The 26,125-nt window shown below is 34.5% G+C and overlaps 1 protein-coding gene across 9 annotated transcripts in view; it reads right to left on the reverse strand.

The window, feature by feature from the left end:
* Cfap69 (cilia and flagella associated protein 69) overlaps positions 1-26,125 on the reverse strand; it is a 66,392-nt gene that overhangs the window by 35,011 nt on the left and 5,256 nt on the right. For 5 of the 9 annotated variants that reach the window (XM_074064789.1, XM_074064787.1, XM_074064786.1 and 2 more), the window contains exons 2-6: positions 16,750-16,809; positions 11,979-12,044; positions 9,738-9,847; positions 4,342-4,418; positions 962-1,060 (exon numbers count right to left, since the gene is read on the reverse strand). In XM_074064789.1, the coding sequence (XP_073920890.1) occupies positions 962-1,060; positions 4,342-4,418; positions 9,738-9,847; positions 11,979-12,044; positions 16,750-16,809 (412 nt within the window). Of the gene's footprint in view, positions 1-961; positions 1,061-4,341; positions 4,419-9,737; positions 9,848-11,978; positions 12,045-16,749; positions 16,810-26,125 lie in introns of those variants that run through there. The other 4 variants (XM_074064790.1, XM_074064793.1, XM_074064792.1 and 1 more) reach the window with 4 other exon arrangements.

Below are 26,125 nucleotides of genomic sequence, written 5' to 3' on the forward strand. Positions count from 1 at the left end.
TGCAAAGGAGGTGTTTTGTTGTCGAGCCACACCTCTAGTCAATTTTGCTCTGGCTGTTTTGGAGATGGGGGTCTCATGAACTATTTGCTGGGCTGGCCTCCAACTGCAATCCTCCCAGTCTCAGCCTTCTAAGTAGCTAGGATTATAGGAACGAGCCACCAGAGCCTGGCCTAGCTGTTTTTGGTATAATAATTGCCTACTATATACCAAACACCTCCACCTTCCTATCAAGCAAATGTTTTGAATTTACCATTTAATAATCTCCTTATTCATTTCTCTACTTCAGATGTTTCCCCATTTTCTCTAGTCACAATCTATTTTTGAGTTACCACATATTTATTTCTACCAATATTAAAGAACGTATAACTTAAAAATATCATACATATCTCCTTCCTAGATTGATTATAAATTATACGAACTATGAAGGTAAGAAAAATGTCTTAGATAACATTGTATCTTCACAGTGCCAATGCCCTCTGTCTTGATAACACCATTTCAGTGTGGTTTGTTTTGCCATTATATATTAAGATCCCTTAGCTGTAACATGAAGAATTCTTTCCCCAAATATGATAGAAACAGTACTAGCATTTGGAAATTAACATTGAATTAGGTGAATAGATATCACAGTTTTAAAGTGTTAGAAAAGCAATAATTTTATTAACAGTTTTTAGTAACATTAATAGTAGTAATCATACTTAAACTTATTTGGGTATAACTTTATAAATTGGATCATATGTATTTAGCATCAAAATAAAAATCTCATGTAAACACCAAAACTGAAGAAAATACATGTATAATTTTTAAAGATGACTTAATGATGTCAAGGCAATACAAAAGAAGTTTTGCTTTTAATATGACACATTTATAAGACCAAAGTGTCTTTGAAGTAAGAGAGAAGTGAGACAATATATTCTGTTTTGTAAAGACACAGTTATTGCTGAAGGACCATTGACAACTTCACCTGGAATATGCTTCTTTGGTGGCTCTGAATGGTAAAAGTCAATAATACATTTGCAAATTTGTATCCTCAGTTCAGAACTTGGTATTTTCATTAATTCACCTGCCAGAAGAATAAACAAATTCTGTAATAACATTGCTATAAGTTTATTTGAAGATTTAAGCACATAATGTTAATATTACAATGATTATTAAAAATATTCTCTTCAGAGATTCAAACTGGACCCTTCAATTTTACACACACACATACACTTTCATAGTTATGGATCATTTCATAATGGGAATATGTTCTGAGAAATTAATCATTAGGCAGCTTTGAACATCATTGGGTGTACTTACACAAATATGGGATTAAATAAAACATAAGAAAAATGGTGCAATAAAGAGATGCAGAAAGTCAGGTATGGTGGTGCACACTTGTAATCCCAGCATTTGAGAGACTGAGGAAGGAGGACTTTAAATTCAAGGCAGCCTGGGATATCCAGCCTTAGTTAGTGGCTTAAAACAAAATGAAACAAAAATACAAAACAATCAAACTTACTACCCCAAAATAAATATAAACAGAGACATAGTAAACATAAGATATAGGAGGTTGCAACTCATAAAGTATTTTAAAGTTAACTTTCAAAAAAACTTTAGTAAGTAGAAAGAATACACTCTATATGATAAAAATATAGAAAATACATAAAATGTCATTTATCAAGTAATATGTGCTAGACATAATTGTATGTGCTATTCTTTCATACAACTGGAAGTGCAGGTTTGTTTATACCAGTATCACTACAAACACACAAAAAATAAGTTGTGCTATGGGATTAGGCCACCAGTAGGTGATGGAATTTTTTGGCTCAATGATGATATTAGGGATTATCATTTTATATGTAGTCTGTTTTTGACTACTGAAATGTAGTGATGGAGTGTATGACTATATACGTGAGCATACAAAAACACATACACACACACATACACACACACCACCCTGACTCTGTCCTTGTACATTTAGCCTCTCAATCAGTTCAGCCTTTTCCTTCTTGGAAGAACAGAAAGATGAAGAAGATCATAAATGCTGGAACCAGACTAAGATTAAATCCTAGCTCTGCTACTTACTACCTGTGTGAACTTATGTCTTAGTTATTTCAACTCTAAAATGGGTATACCATTTAAGAATGTTGTGAGGTCTAAATTAGTTTCTATGAGGAAAGGCTGAGAACAAAATCTGGGATATGGTAAATGCTCCATATAGCAGTTCTTTCTAACTAGAGAGTCAGCAATATTTTCATCTTTATAATGTGTCCTGTCCTTAAAGTTCCAGGTGAGCTTTGCTCTTCACTTTGCTGGCAGGCTGGCAGAGACTGTTTCTAGGCATTCTCTGCCCCACAGGCAATAATTTTATGGTCAAGTTATCGGGCTGGGGTTGGAGAATAGAGTGGACTCCTTTGTAGTCACCTCTGCATTGCTACTGAATTAGCTTTAGCCTGTTAATAATCCAAACTACATTGCATTTACTCCTTTGGAGTCCTACAAGTATGTTCCTCAAGGTAATCTGAAGAAAATCTGTGGGACTATGCAAATGATCCATGTTCCCTGGATGCTTAAGGACAACTAGAGTCAGAAGTATCAGTTTTAGGATTAAACCAGAGCTGGGTGAATTCTTTGAGCATAAAAGAACCAGAAGGCATTCCCCTAAGTCTTGGGTTTTGCATTAGGCTTTGCTTAATGCTCTTCTCTGGAGTGGTCAACAGGAGAGGGAGGAGGGAGCACAAGGAAAGACTTATCCTTGCTTTAGGAGAATCTGTTTGCTAAAGATCTCACTTAAAATGTAAAAAGTATTCCCTTAATTTTATTTTTGGACCCTTCCTTTGGAGTCAGAAAATCATTTTTTAGGTTTTGAAAAGCTTAGACAACAGGAATAACTAAACTTTTCCAACAAAACCACCCAAACATGCAAAATTATGGGAAATTGTAGGGCTTTTCATTTGCTTCTCCAGTTTTATTTCCTGTAAATTTAGATCATTTTTACAGCTTCTTGTTTAATCATCTTGGGGAGTGTACCAATTCCTTCCCTTCTCCCTTTCCAGAATCCTGATCCTGAGTTAGAAATATCTACGTATCATTTAGAAGAAAACCTAATTCAACCTACTAGTAAATAGTACAAACTGGAAGGTATTAATAACAGTTGTGAATAGCTTTTGTTCAACACTGCACACTGTATACAATCATTTAAGTTTAAACTCATGTTTCCAGCAATTAAAAAAAATAAAAGAAGGGCAGGAGATCAGTACATGCAGTAAGTAATCAGTACAGAGGTGATGATAAGCTAAGAGTTCACACTGCCCTCATGAAACAGTAATGTGCTCCTTTGGCAGACTGACTAAGAAAAGAAGAGGCTGACACTCAAAAGAAATGGGACACATTTTTATCATACAAATATCTGCCAGCACTCTTGGAAGCAACATTTTAGAATAAGGTCAACAGAAACATTTAAAAAATAGTGTAACTCCAGTTGAAGTATGAAACTTATTCAGACATAATTACAAATTAAAATCATAAATAAAATCCATGTTAAAAATAAAATGTTAAAAACATATAATAATATGTTAAAAATCAAAATTTTTTTATTCACTGCAGTTGAATCACTGAAGTCTTTATGGAGTAAAATGCTTGGAACATAATTATTCAGCAGATACTTTTTAAAAATTTATTGGGTCAATTGTGCATCTTTTATTTCTCCTTTAACTCTGTTTTGGAAACATGCTGTTATGTCCCAGGGAGTGACTCAAAGAGCTAGAGTTTCACTGATGTCATTCCTAGGAAATTATTTTCTTTCTGTAGAAAAATCAAGCAATAATCTGAATATAACTGCCTATTCTTTTATGACATTTTTCATATTTTTGTATCTAAAATATCATATCTGCCTCTTTACATATATTGTGTTAAGTTCTTAGTGGTCCATCATTTCATGATTTTAGTTAAATTTTTAATCATTTAATGAACAAGGAGGTACTCAATGATTCTAGCTATTCAATATAAAAACTCAAAATTGAAATCATTTTTGTGATTATTGAGAGAAGGGGACATATGCTTTCTGATTAATAAAAACTTTTAAAAAAATTCACCAAATTAAATAACATCAAGTCAAATTAGCAGAAGGAAGTAACTGTCAGTCTGTACTTAAGGAATTTAGAATCTTGCTAGTACCATGAAACACTTGAGCAGAAAACAATACCAGAATTATCACCATGTACACTACGATGAGCTCCCACATAGAAAATAGGAGAAGTGCTCAGGTACGAGAGAGGGAGTACTTTTAGTGAAAACAGACATTTCCTTTATGTTAATGGGCCTATCATGTCACACCCCTACATTAAAGAAAGCTGAACTTACCCAGAAGTGCAACTGAATTAGCAGTATCTTCAGCATAAGTTATTTCATCTGATACTTTCTTTTTCAAAAATGGCAAGCTTCAATAAGAACGGAGAATGTTAGAGTAACCTTTGATGAAGTCTTTGGTTGAAATATCATTTGTAAAGTAGAGAAAATTTCCTTTATGAAGAATAAAATGAGGATGCTGTCCTATTCTTCAGCTCTGAGGAACTGACAACCATCAAAAAATTTGTATTTCTAACTAACTACCCCAAAAGAAAATACAATAGGTTTATAAAAATGAAGAGAGATGGATGTAAAAGGCATAAGCTAAAAAAAATCATCTTGCATCACTGTGTTAATAAAAAACTTAAGAACTCTCTCTCTGAGGGCAAAATAATGATGAATTATAACTGCTATTCTATCAGTGTTAAGATGACTCACCTTTAACTTAAAAACTATTTAAGGAGCCTGACATGGTAGTGCATATCTATAATCCCAGCTACTTGAGAGACCAAGGTAGGAAGATCTTGAGTTCAAGGTCAGACAGAACCAGGCTGTCTCAAAAACAAAATAGCTCTGGGGGCATAGCTCAAGATGTAGAGTGCTTTCCTATCTTGTGTGAGTCCTGGATTCAATCTCTAGTATCAAAACCAACCAACCAACCAAACAAACAAAAACAACCCTTGGAATTCTAGCTAACAAAATTTTTTTTTGCTTTTTTTTTTGGGGGGGTACTATGGTGGGTTTGAACTCATGGCCTCCCCCTTGCTAGGCAAGCACTCTACCACTTAAGCCATCCTCTATCTCTTTTTCACTTTAGTTATTTTTCAGATGGGGTACTGGGTTTATGCCAGGTTCAGCCAGGCAAGTGCCAACATGCTTGGTTTTACTGGTTAAGATGAGGTCTTGCTAACTTTGCCTTAAACCTCCATACTCCAGATGGTCTCCTGTGTAGCTGGGATTACAGGTGTGGACCACAAACTCCTGTTGGTTTATTTTAAAAGGTCAGTGCTCTTTCTTTACTAACTGGCTTAGAAACTACTCACAAAAGAACAGAATGCTTTTGGGGACAATAAGGAATTCAAATTAACAAATATTAATTATATTAAAATTGATTTTATACTTCTATAGCTAAAGTTATTTGAAAATACTTATTTATGTATCATAAAAGATCAGGCACATGAACCCTGGGTCACTAGTCTAAATTTCAAAGGAGAGATAAAAATTATTTCTTAAATACAAAATACAAACTATTTTGGCATTCCATAAATTCAAATTTTGAAACTGCTGTGTTGTTTAAAGTTCAATATATCCTATATGTAGGACTTTTAATTGATGTATTCCATGAAAAATTAACCAAGTAGTTAAAAATGGCACTGGGAACTATGATAAATGGATGTAGACTACAGTAAGCTTACTTTAGTCCCCAGATTTATTACACATGGTTTTGACCAAGAGTACTAAGTAAATCAATTGAAAGAAATTTCAAAAACAAAAATTTAAATCCTCAGGGACATTTTGTGGCTTGGTTGATGTGGAAAAGCTCATAGCCTCCCACTATGCTCAATTGCGTTTAGGTCACTGTGTGCTGAGTGTTTCTCTCTACCTCTAATTTTGTGGAAATCTGCCTCCCATAAAGTAAATGGCACTCAAAAGATCTCCGGTCCTCATGGATTGGTAGAATCAACATAGTAAAAATGGCTATACTACCAAAAGCAATCTACATGTTTAATGCGATTCCCATCAAAATCCCAATGACTTTCATCACAGAGACTGAGAAATCTACTCTAAAGTTCATTTGGAAACACAAGAGACTGCGAATAGGCAAGGCAATACTCAGCAAAAAAAGCAATGCTGGAGGTATCACGATATCAGACTTCAAACTATATTACAAAGCAATAGCAATAAAAACAGCATGGTACTGGCATAAAAACAGACATGAAGACCAGTGGAACAGAATAGAAGATCCAGAGATGAATCCACACAACTGTACCACCTCATTTTTGACAAAGGTGCCAAAAACATATAATGGACAAAAGACAGCCTCTTCAACAAATGTTGCTGGGAAAACTGGTTATCCATCTGCAAGAAACTGACACTAGATCCATGTCTATCACCCTGTACTAGTATCAACTCAAAATGGATCAAGCACCTAAATATCAGACCCGAAACTCTGAAGTTAGTACAGGAAAGAGCAGGAAACACTCTGGAACTAATAGGTATAGGCAAGGACTTCCTCAATAGAACTCCAGCAGCCCAGCAACTAAGAGAAAGGATGGACAAATGGGACTTCATAAAATTAAAAAGCTTTTGCACAACAAAAGAAATGGTCTCTAAACTGAATAGACTACCCACAGAGTGGGAGAAAATATTTGCCACCTATACATCAGACAAAGGACTGATAACCAGAATATACAGGGAACTCAAAAAACTAAACTCTCCTAAAATCAATGAACCAATTAAAAAATGGGCAATGAACTAAACAGAACTTTCTCAAAAGAAATTCAAATGGCAAAAAAACACATGAAAAAATGCTCACCATCTCTAGCCATAAAGGAAATGCAAATCAAAACCACACTAAGATTCCACCTCACACCTGTTAGAATAGCCATCATCAAAAACACCACCTAATGACATGTGTTGGCCAGGATGTGGGGAAAAAGGAACCCTAATCCACTGCTGGTGGGAATGCAAGCTGGTGCAACCACTCTGGAAAAAAATTTGGAGACACCTTAAAAACTTAAACATTGACCTGCCATATGATCCAGCAATCCCACTCCTGGGGATATACCCAAAGGAATGTGACACAGGTTACTCCAGAGGCATCTGCACACCCATATTTATTGCAGCACTATTCACAATAGCCAAGTTATGGAAACAACCAAGATGCCCCACTATTGATGAATGGATCAAGAAAATGTGGTACTTGTACACAGTGGAATTTTACTCAGCCATGAAGAAGAATGAAATCTTATCATTTGCAGGTAAATGGATGGAACTAGAGAACATCATTCTGAGCGAGGTCAGCCAGCTCAGAAGATCAAAAATCGTATGTTCTCCCTCATATGCGGACTTTAGATCTAGGGCAAATGCAGCAGTGTGGCTGGACTGGGACCACATGACAAGGGGAGAGCACATTTTGGTGATATAGAAATAGGTAGAAAACCCAAAACATGAAAGTGTTTGATGTCCTCACTCCAGAGGAACTAATACAGAAACCTTAAAACAACAGAGGTTATCATGAGAAGGGGATCAGTAACCAGTGTAAAGATCAGTTAGAGATGAATTAATATGGGTCATAACACGTGTACACGAAAGCAATGCTAGGAATATTTCTGTATAGCTAGCCTCAACTCAGCTAGCAAAAATACTTTGTCTTCCTTATTAAGCTTGTCTCTTTTCTTCCACAAAACTAGTGATAAAGGCAGAACATGACCTGCCTAGAACTGAGGTGGAAGCGGGAGATAGGGTGGGAGGGGTACAGGGAGGAAAAATGACCCAAATAATGTATGCACATGTGAATAAAAAAAAAATCACGGTAAAAGTGAATGTGCTTAATTGAAGTGCACAAGCAAAAGTGCGAGGTTGCCGAGAGGCGTGTCTGCAGAGGAAGTGGGGTGGGCTTGGGAAAAGGAGTCAGGTCTGCGCAGCAAGCCCACTGTCAGAATCCCGAGCATGCGCAGTCCTTCCATCATGGCAGTCTCCTTGGAACCACAGCCCCATGGGTACCAAGGGGCTACCATATGCCGGTCAATTTGAATTTAAAGCCATATCAAGGGCAAGCTATGAAAAGGATAATTTTATAAATCCCACAGAAGTTCACTTCTATTGTTTTTTTAGAATTGTCATTTGGAACAGTCACTTACTACTTGTTATCTAACAGACTGTTGAATCTCTAAATGAACTCTAAAACTAGTATTTCCATCCTCAAACTTATTTTTGTTTTTCTACCTAATAAGACTCCCATCAGAAGAGTTTTCAACCAAAAATGTTATGAAAAAAATAAGCAAATACTTCTGATGTAATGGAAAAACGTATTAGAGGCCCAAACAGAAAGGTTTGGTTGCATTTATTTTCAATGTTTTTATCTCCCAAAAATGTCTTGAAAAGACAATCAACTGAGGAGGAAGTGTGGATAAATGTAAGACATAAGCAGAAATTAGGAAAATAGGAAAAAAATTAAGATTTGTCATATTATGCAAAAACCATTCAGTTGGCTTCACAGAGCTCCACAGGAGCACTGACACTGAAGTGATGCTGATGGACCCAGTGCTCTAGGAAGTGCACAGTTCAACCTCATGTCTATAACAACAATTCCAATTAGTTCCCTGAAGGCACCATTTATTTCTTTTTTTCCATGGTCCCTTTTAAAGAGTAAGGCATGGTGTCAGCATTCAATATTCTTTTCTTTATTATTTTATTCAGATATCAAAACAAATGTAAGTGATTATAAAAATTTAAATATTATTGCTGCTAAATCTAAAAGTGAGAGTTAGAAACTATCATGTGCACATACTTCTACTAGTAATATTGCACATCAATAGTATTAATTGAATTGTAAAGATATAATGCTATTTAAAAAGTTAAATTGGTAGAAAGGCCTAGAGAGCAAAGATGTCAGAAAGAATATTCTCACTTTAAGAAGTTTCCTCAGTATAGTATAATGAATAACTAAACACTGGATATTTTAATGTATGCCTAGATTAGCCAACTATGTGGCAGCAAAAAAGCATTGTATATGTAGTTTTCAGAACTGGTTGTAGAAATAATGGTATAGCAATTAAGGCATCAATTTTATAATTCTTACTTCTAGTTTAAATTCACAACTATATACCAACTATAATTAGGGATACTTATTCTTTATTTAAAATGGGAAATCAAATAGAACAACATGTAGAACCTAATATTTCTTTGACAGCCAAATATCTAAGTGAAAGGAGGAAAAATAAACGAAGCTAGACTGAAACTATGAGTATTATCCATAAGTTTACTAAAGGTTTCTCTCTAAATACTGTAACTTCTTGGTTTCATCAAATATTTATCATTCATTTGACAGCAACTAATTACAAGAAAATGTTTTATATACTCACAGTTTAATCCCCTGTGGCTTGCAATCTTAGACTATAATGAAATTGACTCCACTTGAGATATCATCTCTGATTCAGCTCAGGAATCAGGTGATGAACTGAAGTTTTCTTAGTTCTATCTCTCTGCTATTCTGTAGTAACTACTACCTTTATTTATTTATTTATTTGCCTATTTTGGTGCTACTGGGGCTTGAATTCCGGTTTTCACACTTGCTAGGCAAGTGCTCTATTGCTTGAACCACTCTGCAGCCCCTAGTATCTCTATAATACAAAATAAAACATGATAAAACATTTCATGCTAATATAAAATAAAGAAAAACAACTTACCCACACAGTTTTAGGATGTCATATGCAGGTTCTATAAAACAGGGCTGGTTTTCAATTTTTCCTGCACACAGATTCAGGATTTTAAAAATCTGTGCCAAATCCCTTAAGGGCTTTAATATTTTTAGTTAAGAAAAAAAATTAACATTAATTTCTTTATTAGCATGCAGTTCTTTATGGCACTGTCAAGACAGTCTACAGAATTCCATCTATTTTGTTAAATGTGATAGACCCTATTTTAATTATTATTTTAAAGTCTAAAGAGGGAAAATTAGGCCTGTACTTTTAGCAATATTATTTAGCTTTTGTCAGTAACCTTTTATGCAAAATTTATTTCCTTTCTCCAGAACTTTAAATTAGATTACCAATTACCACACCATATATTCAGTTGATCAATAACTTACTGTTGACAATGAGTAAAAATTCATTAAAAATTAACTTAATGATTAGGCTCAATTATATCCTTCATTCTGTTCACATAGACAAAAACAGACACTGCTTTAGAACAAGCAGTCCCAATTTTATTTAATGCATTCCTTTATTCACATTTAACTCAGATGCTTTTTCTTGTATTTAGTAAAAATTGGTTGGGATTTTATTTCATTTAAAACTAATTTGAAAGCAAAATACAGCCTCTAGATCTTTAGGCAAAGCATATTTTGTTTTAGCTCTTTTAAAAGCCCTATGGGTACATAAACAAATTTCATTTATAGTGTTTTATGGCTAAGAGATCATGGATTTGTCTCACAGTTCTTGGTTGAATCCTATTATTTCTAACTTCTTTTTAGGAGCTTTTTAGGAAGCAATAACTTCCTAAAGGAATGACCAAGACACTTTCCTAATTTATCTTTGCATAGTTTTACAACTTCTAAAGTCAGCTTAGTAAATGCATTCAGAAATAGAGCCATTTGCCACAAACTTCCAATCCTGAGGGTTGGGGGTGATGATCGAGATGTTAGGGTATCAGGTTAAGGCAGCAAATGAAATCACTTGGTGGTAGACTTTCTTAGGTACCACCAAGAAATGTTAAGTAATGCTTAACATCCTCAAGCTCTCAGACTGGTCCAACAGATCCATATAAAACCAAGGCTAAAATAAAGATTTACATGAAGTTATATGGCAAATTTCTCTGAATGTAAGGTTTGAAACATTTTGAACTGGGACAAACTGATGTTAGACTGATATTTCTTTAGATAAGTCAGACAGCTGTCAGAGATGGGTCAGGTCAATTCTAGTCAAAGTGGAGTCTATGGCCCACTATCTATTCTAAAATGTGTTTCCAGTCTCTGATAAGATGGGTGTGGAAAGTGAGAGTGGACATTTAAAAACTTTTATAACAACCTAATATTCTCTAACATTTTTATTGTGTTTGAAAACAGCATGTATACACAAAGGTCTATAAATAAACCAACCACCCAAAAAGAAACTGTTCCTTACACACAGTTTAGAGACACACTGGTTTCCATTGTGATCAGGGTAGTATATTCAGTTAAGACAATATATTTATATGTTTTTCAGACTTTGAAGCACTTTCATGAATATTACCTCATCTGATCTTCTTAACAACCTCATGAGGTACAAATATCCTTATTAATTTATAAGGCTGGAGCAATTTAGATGCTTAGGAAGGTACAACTTCCCATGTAAATTGGTAGAAACAAGACTTTGACTTGGCCCTCCTGATTACATCAAGTCTTTCCTAATATATAGAACCTGACATTATCCAAAGGTAAGAACAGTATAATGAACAAAATAATGGCCTCCCCAAAGATGTCCGTGTCCTAATAGTAGGAATCTGTTAATATGTTACCTTAGATGGCAAAGGGACTTTCAGATGTGATCAAGTTAAGGATCTTAAAATGGAAAAATTATACTAGATTTTCCAGATAGGCCCAGTGCAAGAGAGTGGAGGAGGAAATATGATGACAGAAGCAGAGGTGACAGTGATGACACTGGGAAGAGGAAGATCATGAACACAAGAAGCCTCTAGAAGGTGGGAAAAGCAAGGAAATAGGTCCTCTCCCACAGTCTTCAGAACCTGGCCCTGTAACACCTTAACTTTACCCATGTGAGATTGACTCTGGGCTTATGACCTCTAGAACTACAAGATAATAAATGTATATTGTTTTAAGCCAGTAATCAATAATTTGTTACTGAAGCAATAGGAAGCTAGAACATTTTCTAATAGAGATTCTTCTATTTCAAGATACATGAAAGAAACATCCACATAGATGTAAAGGATACAAGCCCATTCTGATAATACCGTACCAGTTTCTTGACAGATTTAAGCTGCTTTTCTTCTAAATCATCCTAAGACAAATATTCTCTTTTAATTCATTTGTGCTATTAAATTTGTTGATATTTTTAAAAATGTCTTTAATACACAAAGAAATTAGAGACATTAAAATTATTCAAGCAATTCTTAAGTTACCACAAGCATTATGTTTCCTGAAACAGAGAAGGAAAAAATAAAACTACTATTTATTTTTTTCTTAGATACCTAAAATTTATTAAGTTTTAAAGAAATACAGCTAAGATACATATATTATTTTTTGAAAAATCTATAACGTTAAACAAACAGAAAATTAGTATCATTATATTGTTAAGGTTCTTTTCATCTGTATTACTAATTTTTAAATTAAGTATTAGCAAAATGCAACATAGGAATACTTAATTTTAACTTCTACTTCCTCCAATGGTCACCTAATAAAAACACCTCTTAGTTTTTTATCACTAGCTGATACACAGCCAATAATATAAATTATTTTTATTATTCTGCAGAAACTAAGTGAAATACAGTTAAAAATAATCATCATGCATTTACAAAACAATTACTATATTATTTGCATTCAGAGTCAACTAATGTTTATTGATTTGAGTATCTCCTATTTCTTTCTTTTTTAAAATTTTATCATTTTTACATTTACTCACATGTGTATACATTGTTTAGGCCACCTCCCCTGAGCATCTCCTGTTTTCCAGGTCTAAAAAGATGCTTGCTATCTTATAGAATTCTCAAAACCATACTTTAAGATAAATAAAAGTACTTCTAATAACAGATAAAAAAACAGTAAGATTCAGAGTGATAGAAAATCACTCAACACCACATAAAATACCATATTTATTCAATTATACTGGCTGCAAATTCTCAAGGAACATATGTATTTTTCACATTTGTGTTGTTACCACAAAGTTTTGGCTTTTACATTTATTTTTCTTCAATTTGGAAAGATAGAAACAGTATTTTTATTTGTATCACAATCACCTCTCCTTTTTAAGAGAGCTGTTGTCCTACTAGCATTCTCTGCCTATAATTTCCTCCTCATAAACTTTACTAAAATATACGCAAAAGGGAATATATAATATTAAGTATTATACTCTTATTTTGGATTTTAAAAAAGAACACAAGCACACAGTTTAAAAACTATGCTTATTAAGAAATAGACACTATGACTTCTAAAATATACTTATATGTACTTAAAATTAGTCTCATTAAAGTTTTTGATTTATAAATATAAGTTCATAAATACAGGGTATTTAAAGAAACTCAAATGATGCATTATTATGCGCAGCTATATTTAAAATTCTGAAATATACATATTTCAAATTTAAAGTACCTCTCCTAAAAGATGAGTTCCACTGCAAGAAAATATATTTTCCTTTATATTACAGACATATGACTATGAACAAATGGTTAAATGATATAGAATACTGAGGATAATCCAATAGTAAATATCAAATTCTAACCAACTTCTACTATGATGTAAGTATATATTATCTTACAGAAAATCTGTTCTCATAAAAGTATCTTAATAGAAAGGGAAGGAGCTATACATAAACAAACTATTAATGATCTAGTAAACACCCTTATTACAGATTAAGGATTGAGGCTCAATCTTTTTTCTATCTCCACCTCTCCCCCAGCTGGGGATCAAAACCCAGGGCCTTGTACAAGCTAGGCAAGTGTTTGATGAATAGCTTGTTCAAATTATATGCCAGTGGTACAACCAGAATTATCTGTTCTGGGCTGTTTTGACTGTATCTTTGATCTCTCATTTTATGACTAAATCTTATTATTTATTCACAGTATTTGAGCTATAGTGTAGAAAACTGTCAAGTAATAAAACTGTTTCTTCAATCCTACAGCTGTCTAGTTTTTCTTTTATAATGGGCACTATAAGAACAGGATGATGTTTATAACATTAGAGCACTTTCATAGGTTCATGAAGACAAATTTATAGGGAAAAGTTCACTTTACATATAATTTTGTTTAGTTAGAAAAACTTCTATAAAATTGTATCTTCAAACCCTTTTTTACTCTATATCATAGTGACTTCATATGTCATGAAATGTTTTGTAATGTTGACATTTTCTTAGATAGCCAGTTTTCCTGCTTTAGTTGACTTATAAGAGCTTCCAAAGACTTCAACTTCCTAGGGTTTGTTTCTCTTGTGGCTCAAGAAGAGTTATCTTTGAATGCAGCTTAGAAACTTTTTGCCAAAGATGTTCCTTCTTTATGTCTTGTCTGCAGTAAGAACGCTCAGTTTGTAAAATTTCTGCACCATGGTCTACTTCCTCATATAAGGAATCTTCAGTGTCCATGTCTTCCTTTTCCATGGTTTCTTTTTGCACTGGTACGAAAGAATGAACTGCATGTTTAGAATTTTCTGGAGGTACAAAAACAGCTATTCATCTTTAGTTCTTCAACTGTGCTGAAAAAGAATGGAATTTCCTAAAAAGACTTAATTTTAATGGAATTATTTTTAGACTTTGGGTTAGCAAGGTGACTTGTAGTTATTTCAAGCACTTCTTGGGTTTCAAATTACCTCCTGAATTTGAAATTGTCAAAGTAATAGTTGTAGAATTCAGGTTCTCAAAAAATTTATGAAAACCACCCATACCTAAATCTTAGTTAATTGATGTTTCCATTTTACAATCTGTCTTTTCAGTATGCTGTTAACTAAATTAAGAGTTAATATGCTGTTTTGTATACTTCCTGTTTTTGGAGCTAGTGGCTTTACCGTGGCAAATGAATAAAGTAATTCTGTGTATTTAGGGAGTAAATATATTAACTGTATTTTCCTTTATATCATTTGATGCAAATGATTTCTTCAGACTTGGCTTTAGGAAAACGTCTTTTTCATCTCCCAATTTTTTCTTCTGAGATTTTTTTAGAAGGGTCTTTTCCTGCTTAAAGCTCAACTTCCAGTCTTTATTGTTTGATCCCCTGTAGCTCTTATAGCAAACCACAGCACAACAGCAGAGCATCGCTTGGGTAAAGCCCCAGGTGACCAGGGTAGGTGAGAGGCTTAGGCTGGCCCTCGCCACTCACCACTTGAATTCGATTATGAAATTAGAAATCAAAATTAGGTGATATAAATCAGTAACTGTTTCCAGAAATAGTATTAACCATAGCTGGAAGATGAAGACTTATTTTCCATGCATGCACCGTATCATTGCTATATATAAATATCACTGCATTAATCTTCAAAATCACTCTATTACCAGGATTTATTATTCCCCTTTTCCAGAGTAGGAAACACAAGCTGAAATACTTTAAGCAATTTATCCTAAAATGCATAGCTAAAAAGTGATAGTGTTAGAAGTCAAATTTGGCAATCTGATTCCAGAAATTGTATTTGTAAACTCTAAAATATATACACAAAGTATACTGTGAAAACCAAACATTTTAGTCATTTAAAAACAAAAACAAAACACATTTCTCTACTGTGATATGCTTTCAAGATAGAATCCCTTCTGTCCTTTTAATCTTAACTGTTCATAAAAAGTTGTGGCTTTGTCTACCCCGTCTTCCCACTTCCAGTCTTAAAATTTAACACCTAGTAGGAACTCTCTGTAGCTGTGTTTTCTTTTTTATGGAAATACAAATATAGTCACAATTTAAAAATAACTTTTCACAAAAAGCAATCAGCAAATTATTTCTGATTATTATTTTATTTTTTCTTCTATGTTAAAAAATAGAGACTAAAAAATGTTAAAACAATGACTACCCTTTGTGTTTACTAATCATAGAACATTGCTTTGCTTTAGTGATTATATTATGGCAATACATTGTGTACTTAATAAGAATGTGTAATCTTCTTTGGGAAAAAAAAACCACATATAATTTTCCAGTGAGCTCTGGCTTTTGGTCAGATTTTAGCAAATTCTTGGATAACTTCAGAAGAGTGTAAATACGTGAGCATGTGTGAAAGCATTCTTATTACCCTATCCCCCAATATCTAAACTCTTAGTTTTAAGTCTTGTTTTTAAATAGCTTTATTTATATTACATTCAATATATGATTTCCCTCAAAATAAATCATCTACACATATGCAAGAGTGTGTATATGAGAAATTCATATGAGAACATTTTTATTGGTACACTGTAATACCCTTTTTCCTCCCAACTCTCTTCTCCAACATTACTTGGTAATAAGCAATTAACAGAGGATAGACCACCCTTTCTCTACTCTTTTTGTTTTCTTTTTTTAAGAAAATAATTTTTATTAGAATGAAATTTACAGGGAGTTTTGTTGTGACATTTCTGTATATACATATATTGTATCCTGGTTTGATGAACCCTTTCCACTACTCTCCCTTTTCCCCTACTCTCCTTCTTAAAATGACTTCAACAGATTGCAGTATTCCATACTTATGCATGTATAAAAGTACCTCAGCCATATTCACCCTCCTTTTACCCTCTTCATTTACCCTCCCCATCTCGCTATTAACCTACCCTGGACATGACCTGTTTTACTCTTATGAATTCTTCTGTTTACGGCCAACATGGATTTGTCTATCCCATAAAAGCAAATTGAGTCTCTTATTCCAGGCTTCCTACCTGGCTAAATACACTCACACTAAATTTAAACCATTCCTGAATATAAGACATATACTGTGTAAACAGTTTTCAACAAAAGTAGACAAATTATGGGGAAAGATATGTTATCATTCAGGGAAATAAAAGTTTGTAAGTGATGTAGCAAAGTAATTTTCTGTCAAAGCTTACTCACCTCATCATTCTCTTCAAGGAGTTTGATGACACGATTGAGGTCCATAGGCTTGAAAACACCCTAAAAACATACAACTATTAGTATTCTATAACATGTGAATTAAGAAAACACATCAAGCACACTATTTTTATATGATATTTTCCTTTGGTAACTTAAAATATCTATGATAATAAGATAGTAAGGGGAGAATGAAGAACATGAGACCTTATAGGAAAGGACTAAATTTTGGAGTAAAAACAAAAAGCTGTCCTGAATTCTACCATTTAATCTTAATGTTTTAAATTTTAATTAGGCCTAAAAGATCCAAGAAAGCATTTGGAATAATAGCACTTCCATGCTGTAGAAGATAAAATTACATTGTGCATTGATAGACATTCACTAACTTTGTCTATACATATCTAGAAAACTGGCTTCTACATTACACGTAGGAGATAATCTTCCTGAACTAGGTGTCCTCCTCTCAATTGGGACTTATATTTTCCAGCAATTCACCCTAGAAAGCAAAAACTTAAGAGTAATGAAGATTTCACTTTTTAAGTATTTCTTGAGCCTGTTCTATTCCATTCTCATCTCACTCAGTTGCACAAATTTACTGCTAATCTCCAAGCTTCCTATCAACACTGTCCTCTATGGTCAGCATAATAAAACTTAAATCTGAATGTAACTGATGTAAGCCATTCAATGAGTCCTCACACTAAGATTTCTTATCCCCTTCCTTGTTTTCTCATTTATGCTGTTGCAAACCTGTTTCTCTCCTTGATTTATACCCACAGGCCTTCGAGATGAAGCTTAGGAGTCACCTCCCCAAGGGATGAAAACGCTAGAAAAACATGTCTCACATGCTCCGGTATATGCTAAATGCACATCCATTACAGTTTCCGTCACTTTATTCTGAATGGGTTTATAGGACTCCCTGTCCTGAAGTTTATTTGAGGGCAAAGACTTTTGTTCCTGTAATTCCCAGCACACTAGGCCTGGCATACAGTTCCAATAGTTGGCTCGATAAGTTTTTATAAAATGACCCAGGAAGAAGCCATTTTACAATAAGTTTTAGTTAACTTACCAAGGGGGTGCTGTCACTCAAAATTTAAGAATTTAGGAATACACAGAAATCTCCAATTTTTAAATGCAAATTATGGCTTTATTTATCTGGAAGACTAATGCTTTATTGAACAGGATTTTCTTAATTCAAAAGATGTGTTAGTCTTGGTTTCTCCCACTATAGAAGTTAAAGCTATCCCAGACCTCCCTCCTCCTGCTTTCACTGGTTTACTTTTATTTATTTTTTTAAATTTCTTTTATTCATATGAGCATACAATGTTTGGGTCATTTCTCTTCCCTTTCCCCCACCCTCTCCCTCTCCCCAACTACCCCCTCGCTACCAAGCAGAAACTATTTTGCCCTTATCTCTAATTTTGTTGAAGAGAGAGTATAAGCAATAAGAGGAAAGACCAAGGGTTTTTGCTAGTTGAGATAAGGATAGTTATACAGGGAGTTGACTCACATTGATTTCCTGTGCGTGTGTGTTACCTTCTAAGCTAATTCTTCTTGATCTAACTTTTTCTCTATAGTTCCTGGTCCCCTTCTCCTATTGGCCTCTGGTGCTTTAAAGTTTCTGCATTAGTTTCTCTGCATTGAGGGCAACAAATGCTATCTTGTTTTTTTTTTTTTTTTTTGGAGGGGGTGGTTTCTTGCCTATCCTCATACCTCCCTTGTGTGCTTTTGCCTCATCATGTGATCAAATCCAATTCCCTTGTTGTGTTTGCCCTTGATCTAAAGTCCTCATAAGAAGAAGAACATATGATTTTTGGTCTGGGCCTGACTAACCTTGCTCAGAATGATGTTCTCCACTTCTATCCATTTACCTGCAAATGATAAGATTTCATTCTTCTACATGGCCGAGTAGTATTCCATTGTGTATAAATACCACATTTTCTTAATCCAGTCATTGATAGTGGGGCATCTTGGCTGTTTCCATAAATTGGCTATTGTGAATGGTGCTGCAATAAACATAGGTGTGCAAGTGCCTCTGGAGTAACTTGTGTCACAGTCTTTTGAGTATATCCCCAAGAGTGGTATTGCTGGATCATATGGTAGATCAATGTTTAGATTTTTAAGAAGCCTCCAAATTTTTTTCCAGAGTGGTTTTACTAGTTTGCAATCCAACTAGCAGTATATAAAGGTTCCTTTCCCCCCACATCCTCACCAACACCTGTTGTTGGTGGTGTTGCTAATGATGGCTATTCTAACAGGGGTGAGATGGAATCTTAGTGTGGTTTAATTTGCATTTTCTTTATGGCTAGAGATGGTGAGCATTTTTTCATATGTTTTTTGGCCATTTGAATTTCTTCTTTTGAGAAAGTTCTGTTTAGTTCACTTGCCCATTATCTTTATTGATTCATTAATTTTGGGAGAGTTTAGTTTTTTGAGTTCCCTATATATTCTGGTTATCAGTCCTTTGTCTGATGTGTAGCTGGCAAATATTTTCTCCCACTCTGTGGGTGTTCTCTTCAGTTTAGAGACCATTTCTTTTGATGAACAGAAGCTTTTTAGCTTTACAAGGTCCCATTTATCTATGCTATCTCTTAGTTGCTGTGCTGCTGGGGTTCCATTGAGAAAGTCCTTGCCTATACCTATTAGTTCCAAAGTATTTCCTACTCTTTCCTGCACCAACTTTAGAGTTTGGGGTCTGATATTAAGATCCTTGATCCATTTTGAGTTAATATTGGTATAGGGTGATAAACATGGATCTAGTTTCAGTTTTTTGCAGACTGCTAACCAGTTTTCCCAGCAGTTTTTGTTGAAGAGGCTGCTATTTCTCCATTGTATATTTTTAGCATCTTTGTCAAAGATAAGTTGGTTATAGTCGTGTGGCTTCATATCTGGGTCCTCTATTCTGTCCACTGGTCTTCATGTCTGTTTTTGTGTCAGTACCATGATGTTTTTATTGCTACTGCTTTTTAATATAGTTTGAAGTCGGGTATTGTGATACCACCAGCATTGTTCTTTTTACTGAGTATTGCCTTGGCTATTCGCAGTCTCTTGTGTTTCCAAATAAATTTAACTGTAGATTTTTCAATCTCTTCGATTAATGTCATTGGGATTTTGATGGGAGTTGTGTTAAACATGTAGATTGCTTTTGGGAGTACAGCCATTTTTACTATGTTGATTCTACCAACCCATGAGCATGGAAGATCTCTCCACTTTCTATAGTCTTCCTCAATCTCTTTCTTCAGAAGTTTATAGATTTCCTTGTAGAGGTAATTCACACCCTTTGTTAAATTTACTCATAGATACTTGATTTTTTTTGAGGCTATTGTAAATGGAATTGTTTTCATATAATCTTTTTCAGTTTGTTCATTATTAGTGTATAGAAATGTTAATGATTTTTCTATGTTGATTTTATATCCTGCTACCTTGCTATAGCTGTTGATGGTGTCTAGAAGCTCCTGAGTAGAGTTTTTTGGGTCTTTAAGGTATAGGATCACATAATCTGCAAACAGGGATATTTTGACAGTTTCTTTACCTATTTGTATTCCTTTTAGTCCTTCTTCTTACCTAATTGCTCTGGCTAGGAATTCCAGTACCATGTTGAATAGGAGTGGAGATAGTTGGCTTCCTTGTCACATTCCTGATTTTAGAGGGAATGGTTTCAGTTTTTCACTGTTAAGTATAATGCTGGCTGTAGGTTTGTCATATAGAGCTTTTATAATATTGAGGTGCTTTCCTCCTATCCATAGTTTTCTTAGAGCCTTTATCATGAAATGGTGTTGGATCTTATCAAAGACTTTTTCTGCATCTATTGAGATGATCAAGTGGTTTTTGTCTTTGCTTCTGTTAATGTGGTTTATTACGTTTATTGATTTTTGTATGTTGAACCACCCCTGCATTCCTGGGACGAAGCCTACATGGTTGTGGTAAATGATCTTTTTGATGTGTTGTTGAATTCAGTTTGCCATTATTTTATTGAGGATTTTTGCATCAATGTTCATTAAGGAGATTGGCCTATAGTTCTCCTTTATGGAGGTGCCTTTGCCTGGTTTTGGGATAAGTGTAATACTGGCTTCATAAAATGTGTTAGGCACTTTTCCTTCCTTTTCTATTTTGTGGAAGACTTTAAGGAGTGTTGGTATTCGTTCTTCTTTAAAGGTCTGATAGAAATCTGCAGAGAATCCATCAGGTCCTGGACTTTTCTTTTTGGGAGACTCTTGATTGCTGCTTCAATTTCATTTTGTGTTATAGATCTATTCAGGTGATTAATGTCCTCTCGGTTCAGTTTTGAATGATCAGAAGTATCTAGAAATCTGTCCATTTCTTATTTGAATATAGATTCTTAAAGTAGTCTGATGATTTCCTGAACTCCCATGGTGTTTGTTGTTATCTTCCCTTTTGCGTTCCTGATTTTACTGATTTGGGTTTTTTCTCTCCTCATTTTAGTCAGGTTTGCCAGAGGTGTGTCAATCTTGTTTATTTTTTCAACGATCCAACTTTTTGTTTCATTAATTATTTGTATGGTTTTTTTTTTGGTTTCTATTTCATTGATTTCAGCTCTTATTTTTATTATTTCTCTCCTTCTATTTGTTTTGGGATTTGCTTGTTCTTGTTTTTCTAGGAGTTTGAGGTGTATCATTAGGTCACTGATTTGAGATCTTTCAGGCTTTTTAATATATGCACTCATGGCTATAAACTTTTCTCTCAGGACTGCCTTTGCTGTGTCCCATAGGTTCCGGTAGGTTATGTTTTCATTTTCATTGACTTCCAGGAACATTTTAATTTCCTCTTTTATTTCATCAATGATCCATTGTTCATTAAGCAATGAGTTGCTCAGTTTGTAGCTGTTTGCATGTTTTTTGTCTTTATTTTTGTTGTTGAGTTCTAGTTTTAATGCATTGTGATCAGATAGAATGCATGGTATAATTTCTATTTTCTTATATTTTCTGAGGTTTGCTTTATGGCCCAGGATATGATCTATTTTGGAGAAGGTTCCATGGGCAGCTGAGAAGAATGTATATTGTGTTGGATGAAATGTTCTGTAGACATCAAGCAGGTCCATTTGATCTATGGTATATTTCAGATCTAGGATTTCTTTATTGATTTTTTGTTTGGATGACCTATCGATGATAATGAGGTGTTAAGTCTCCCATGACCACTGTGTTGGAGTTAATATATGCTTTTAGGTCCTTCAGGGTATGTTTGATGAAATTGGGTGCATTGACATTGGGTGCATATAGGTTGATAACTGCTATCTCCTTTTGGTCTATTGCCCCTTTTATTAGCATGGAATGTCCTTCTTTATCTCATTTCATCAATGTAGGTTTGAAGTCTACTTTGTCAGAGATAAGTATTGCTACTCCTGCCTGTTTTTGGGGGCCAATAGCTTGGTAAATCTTCTTCCAGCCTTTCATCCTAAGCCTATGATTAAATCTTCTTCCAGCCTTTCATCCTAAGCCTATGATTATTTCTATCGATGAGATGGATCTCCTTTAAGCAACAAATTGTTGGATCTTTTTTTAAATCCATTTTGTCAAATGGTGCCTTTTGATGGGGGAATTAAGTCCATTAACATTAAGTGTTAGTACTGATAGTATGTGGTGACTCCTGTCATTTTGTTGTCTTAGTTCTTTGAGGGTTTGATTGTGTGTAGCTAAATCGATGTTACTCTCTACTTTCTTGCTTTTTATTTTTCCATAGTTTGGTACTGCCTGTCCTTTCATGGTTATATTGGGTATCACTTTCTGTGTGCAGAATCCCTTGAAGAATCTTTTGCAGTGGTGGTTTTGTGGTCATATATTCTATTAGTTTCTGTTTATCATGGAAGAATTTTATTGCTCCATCTATTTGAATGATAGTTTTGCTGGGTAGAGTATCCTAGGGTTGAAGTTATTTTCACTCAGTTCCTGGAAGACCTCACTCCAAGCTCTTCTTGCTTTTAATGTTTCTGTTGAGAAGTCTGCTGTGATTTTGATGGGTTTACCTTTGTATGTTATTTGTTTTTTCTCTCTTACAGTCTTCAATAGTCTTTCTCGGGTCTCTGTACTTGTTGTTTTAATGATAATATGTCGTGGGGTAGTTCTATTTTGGTCAGGTCTGTTTGGTGTTCCAGAGGCCTTCTGTATCTGTATGGGCATAGTTTTCTCTAGATTTGGGAAATTTTCTGTAATTATTTTGTTGAATATATTACTCATTCCTTTTGCTTGGACCTCTTCTCCTTCTTCGATGCCCATGATTCTCAGGTTTGGTCTTCTGATGGAATCAGTTATTTCTTGCATTTTCTTTTCACAGGTCTTGAGTTGTTTAACTAATAGTTCATTGGTTTTTCCTTTAATTACCATTTCATCTTCACATTCTGAGATTCTGTCTTCTGCTTGTTCTATTCTGCTGGATTGGCCTTCCATTTTGTTTTGCATTTCTGTTTCGTTCTTTTTTCTGAGGTTATCCATATCCTGAGTCTCTTCCTCTTAATATTGTTTATTTTTGCCCTGAGTTCATTTATCTCTTTATTTATCGTGTTCTTTATCTCACTTTGGTGTTTATACAGTGTTTCTATGGTTTCTTTTATTTATTCTTGTGTGTTCTCAAATTCTCTATTTTTGTTGTCTTGTAATTTCTTGAGTGTCTCCTGTACATTTTGGTTGACCATATCCAGTATCATCTCTATAAAATTCTCATTGATTACTTGCAGGATATCTTCTTTCAGAATGTTCTTGTGGGCTTCATTGGGTACTCTGGCATAGTTTATCTTCGTTTTGTTGGAGTCTGGATCTGGGCATCTGTTTTCTTCATTTCCCTCTGGTTCCTGTACTAATTTATTATTGGGGGGACATTGGTTTCCCTATTTTTCTGTCTTCTCATCATTGCCCTTGCTACTGTTATTGTCCCTGTACTGTGTGTAATTCAGCATTGTTGAGCTTATAATAATAACGATGATGATATCTAGAATGGAAGGGTGAGAGGAGAGGGAAAGCAAAGAAGGTAAAGAAAAAGGGAAAAAAGAAAACAAAAAAAAAAAAAACAGAGCTGAAGAAATAAACAGGGAGAGATAGTATACTAATCAACAGTTAGCCAAACAGGCATTAGAAAGACAGAGAGAGGATAAAGAAATAATAATACTATAATAAAAAATAAAAATTAAAATTAAAAAAAAATAAATGAAATTTCCCAAGTTCAAATGCAATAAAGTTTCAGTCTTAGTATTTTTGGTGCTAGTCCTTTAGCATCCAATTCTGGTGTTGGTGTTTGAGCAGTAGTTCTGGTGGTCTCCCAACAGGGTAGGAGCTGGTGTCTGGTGGCGTCGGAGCCCTCCTGGTTTCTCTGTTTAATGTGGTGGGGGGATGCTGTGCGTGGGCTGAGGGTTGGAGTTTTGCCTCTTATTGGTGGTTTTTCCTGCCAGGTGTATCTCCAGCATCTCTCCAAGAGTTTACTTTAGGAAGCACGCTTTCTGCTTCTTCCCTCTAGTCTCCCTCTTAGAATCTATCACTGGTCTACTTTTAAACCTCTAGGTTTGAAAAGATGCCATGATGATATAAAAAAATATTCAAAAGGGGGAAAGTCCTGCTTGTTCCAACTATTCAAATACATCCATTTTATATATTTTTGAGTTTATTTACATGAATCGATACACAATTTTACAAAGTGTTAGCGTGTTATGAATTTTAAGTCTATGACACATACTTTTCCATCTTTCTACATAGGCAGTATTACATTGGGTCCCAAATTTAGAATTTCCTTGCCTTTCACAATTAAAAACTTGTATAGTTTGATCTCAAGAAATTTTGTTCAGAAACAATTTTCATTTAAACATTGTAAATTTAAACCTGCAGAATAAACATCTGAATGAGGTTAGTTACTAAAAATGGTTTTAAAAATAATAAAAAGGATTGGCTAAGTACTTAACTACATTTGGTATTATAGTTACCAGTTATTAAATATTGCTGTTTAATTGTTAAATTCACTGTTATTGAAAAGTTTTAAATTTGCCTTTTAATATTTTGAGATTTAACAGAGTAATCTGTCACTATCTCACTTGTCTGTTCTCTTTTCTTTGTGTGTTCTCAGATTTTATAAATGTATCTGTAGGTAGATACAGTGGGCTTTTATTTTATGATTTTTCTGAAATATTTGCTTTGATGGTTAGACAAGGATTTTTAAAATATCTGTAGGTTATTATCAGCACCCTCCCCCAAAAGAAAGAGGTATAACTTTTTATAAGAAAGAGGAAGTAGTAAAGATTAAAGCACAGAGTACTTTTGGGTTTATCTGTATCATCACTTCATATTGCTCTGTGTATTACTTATTGTGGCTTATTTTTAAAATGATTTTTCCTCTCCTCCTACCTTTTTTAGCCTTTACTGGTTCAAATATTTCTATTTGTAATTTGTTTTATGGCAGTACTGGGGTTTGAACTTAGGGCTTCCCACTTGCTATGCAGGCACTCTACCACTTGAGCCATACCTCCAGCCTGGCTTCAAATATTTCTTAGCAGCCTCTGTTTCCAAAACTGTCCTAGATATGGGAACACACTGCTTTGACTCAGATAGTTATCAGTATGCAACTGAATTTTATGGAAAACCTTGTAGGTAATACTAAAGATCTTAAGAAGCCAATGAATAATTTGAGAAACTGAATATATAAATAGGCAATGGCCAGACTGTAGATGACAAAAGAACTTAGGCCTACTCTCTGCAGTAACTAGTCCTGAAAGTCAAGCCACAATCTTTATACCAGTTGGCCCAGAAAAGTAAAGTTTTGGTCAATGATTGCCAACCTACCCCCATTCCCCAGAGTTTCCAATCCCCCACTTCCAACTCAGAACCAACCAGGTAAAGCCAAACAGAAACAATAAATATAAAACATGCAATTCTAAATCAATTACACAGGATGCCCAGCCTCTAGCTAGCCCATATGTGGCATCCTCATGGCAACAACCTCCAGTGAAAGCATAACTGAAGCCTCCCTACACCCCTCCTCACACATTATATAAATCTTCCCTGCCTGTCTTGAAGTCTTTTGCCAAAAGAAAATGAGGGTGGATGACTCCTTCCTTATAGCAAGTTTTGAACAAATAGTCTCTGTTGTCATTAGGGTTGTCTTCTTCAATTGCCACAAGATTTAACCAGTAGATTGCAATACTAGGCAGGACTAGACTGGAGGTAGGAAACCAGTCTGTAACTTGAGATTTTAGCAACTGGTATACACAATGGTAAATGGAAATAAAACATCAAGGAGGTTGAATCAGCAGGACCTAAAAAATGTTTGGATGCAGTGGGAAAAAGAAACAGGCAAGGAAAATCCTTGATTTTGAGGAATTATATAGATGGTCTCACCCTTTAATGAGATAGGATGCTGGGAAAGAGGTTTGTGTAGGGCTGGGACAATT

The sequence above is a fragment of the Castor canadensis genome, chromosome 2, assembly GCF_047511655.1.
Source record: "Castor canadensis chromosome 2, mCasCan1.hap1v2, whole genome shotgun sequence".
Lineage (NCBI taxonomy): Eukaryota > Metazoa > Chordata > Mammalia > Rodentia > Castoridae > Castor > Castor canadensis.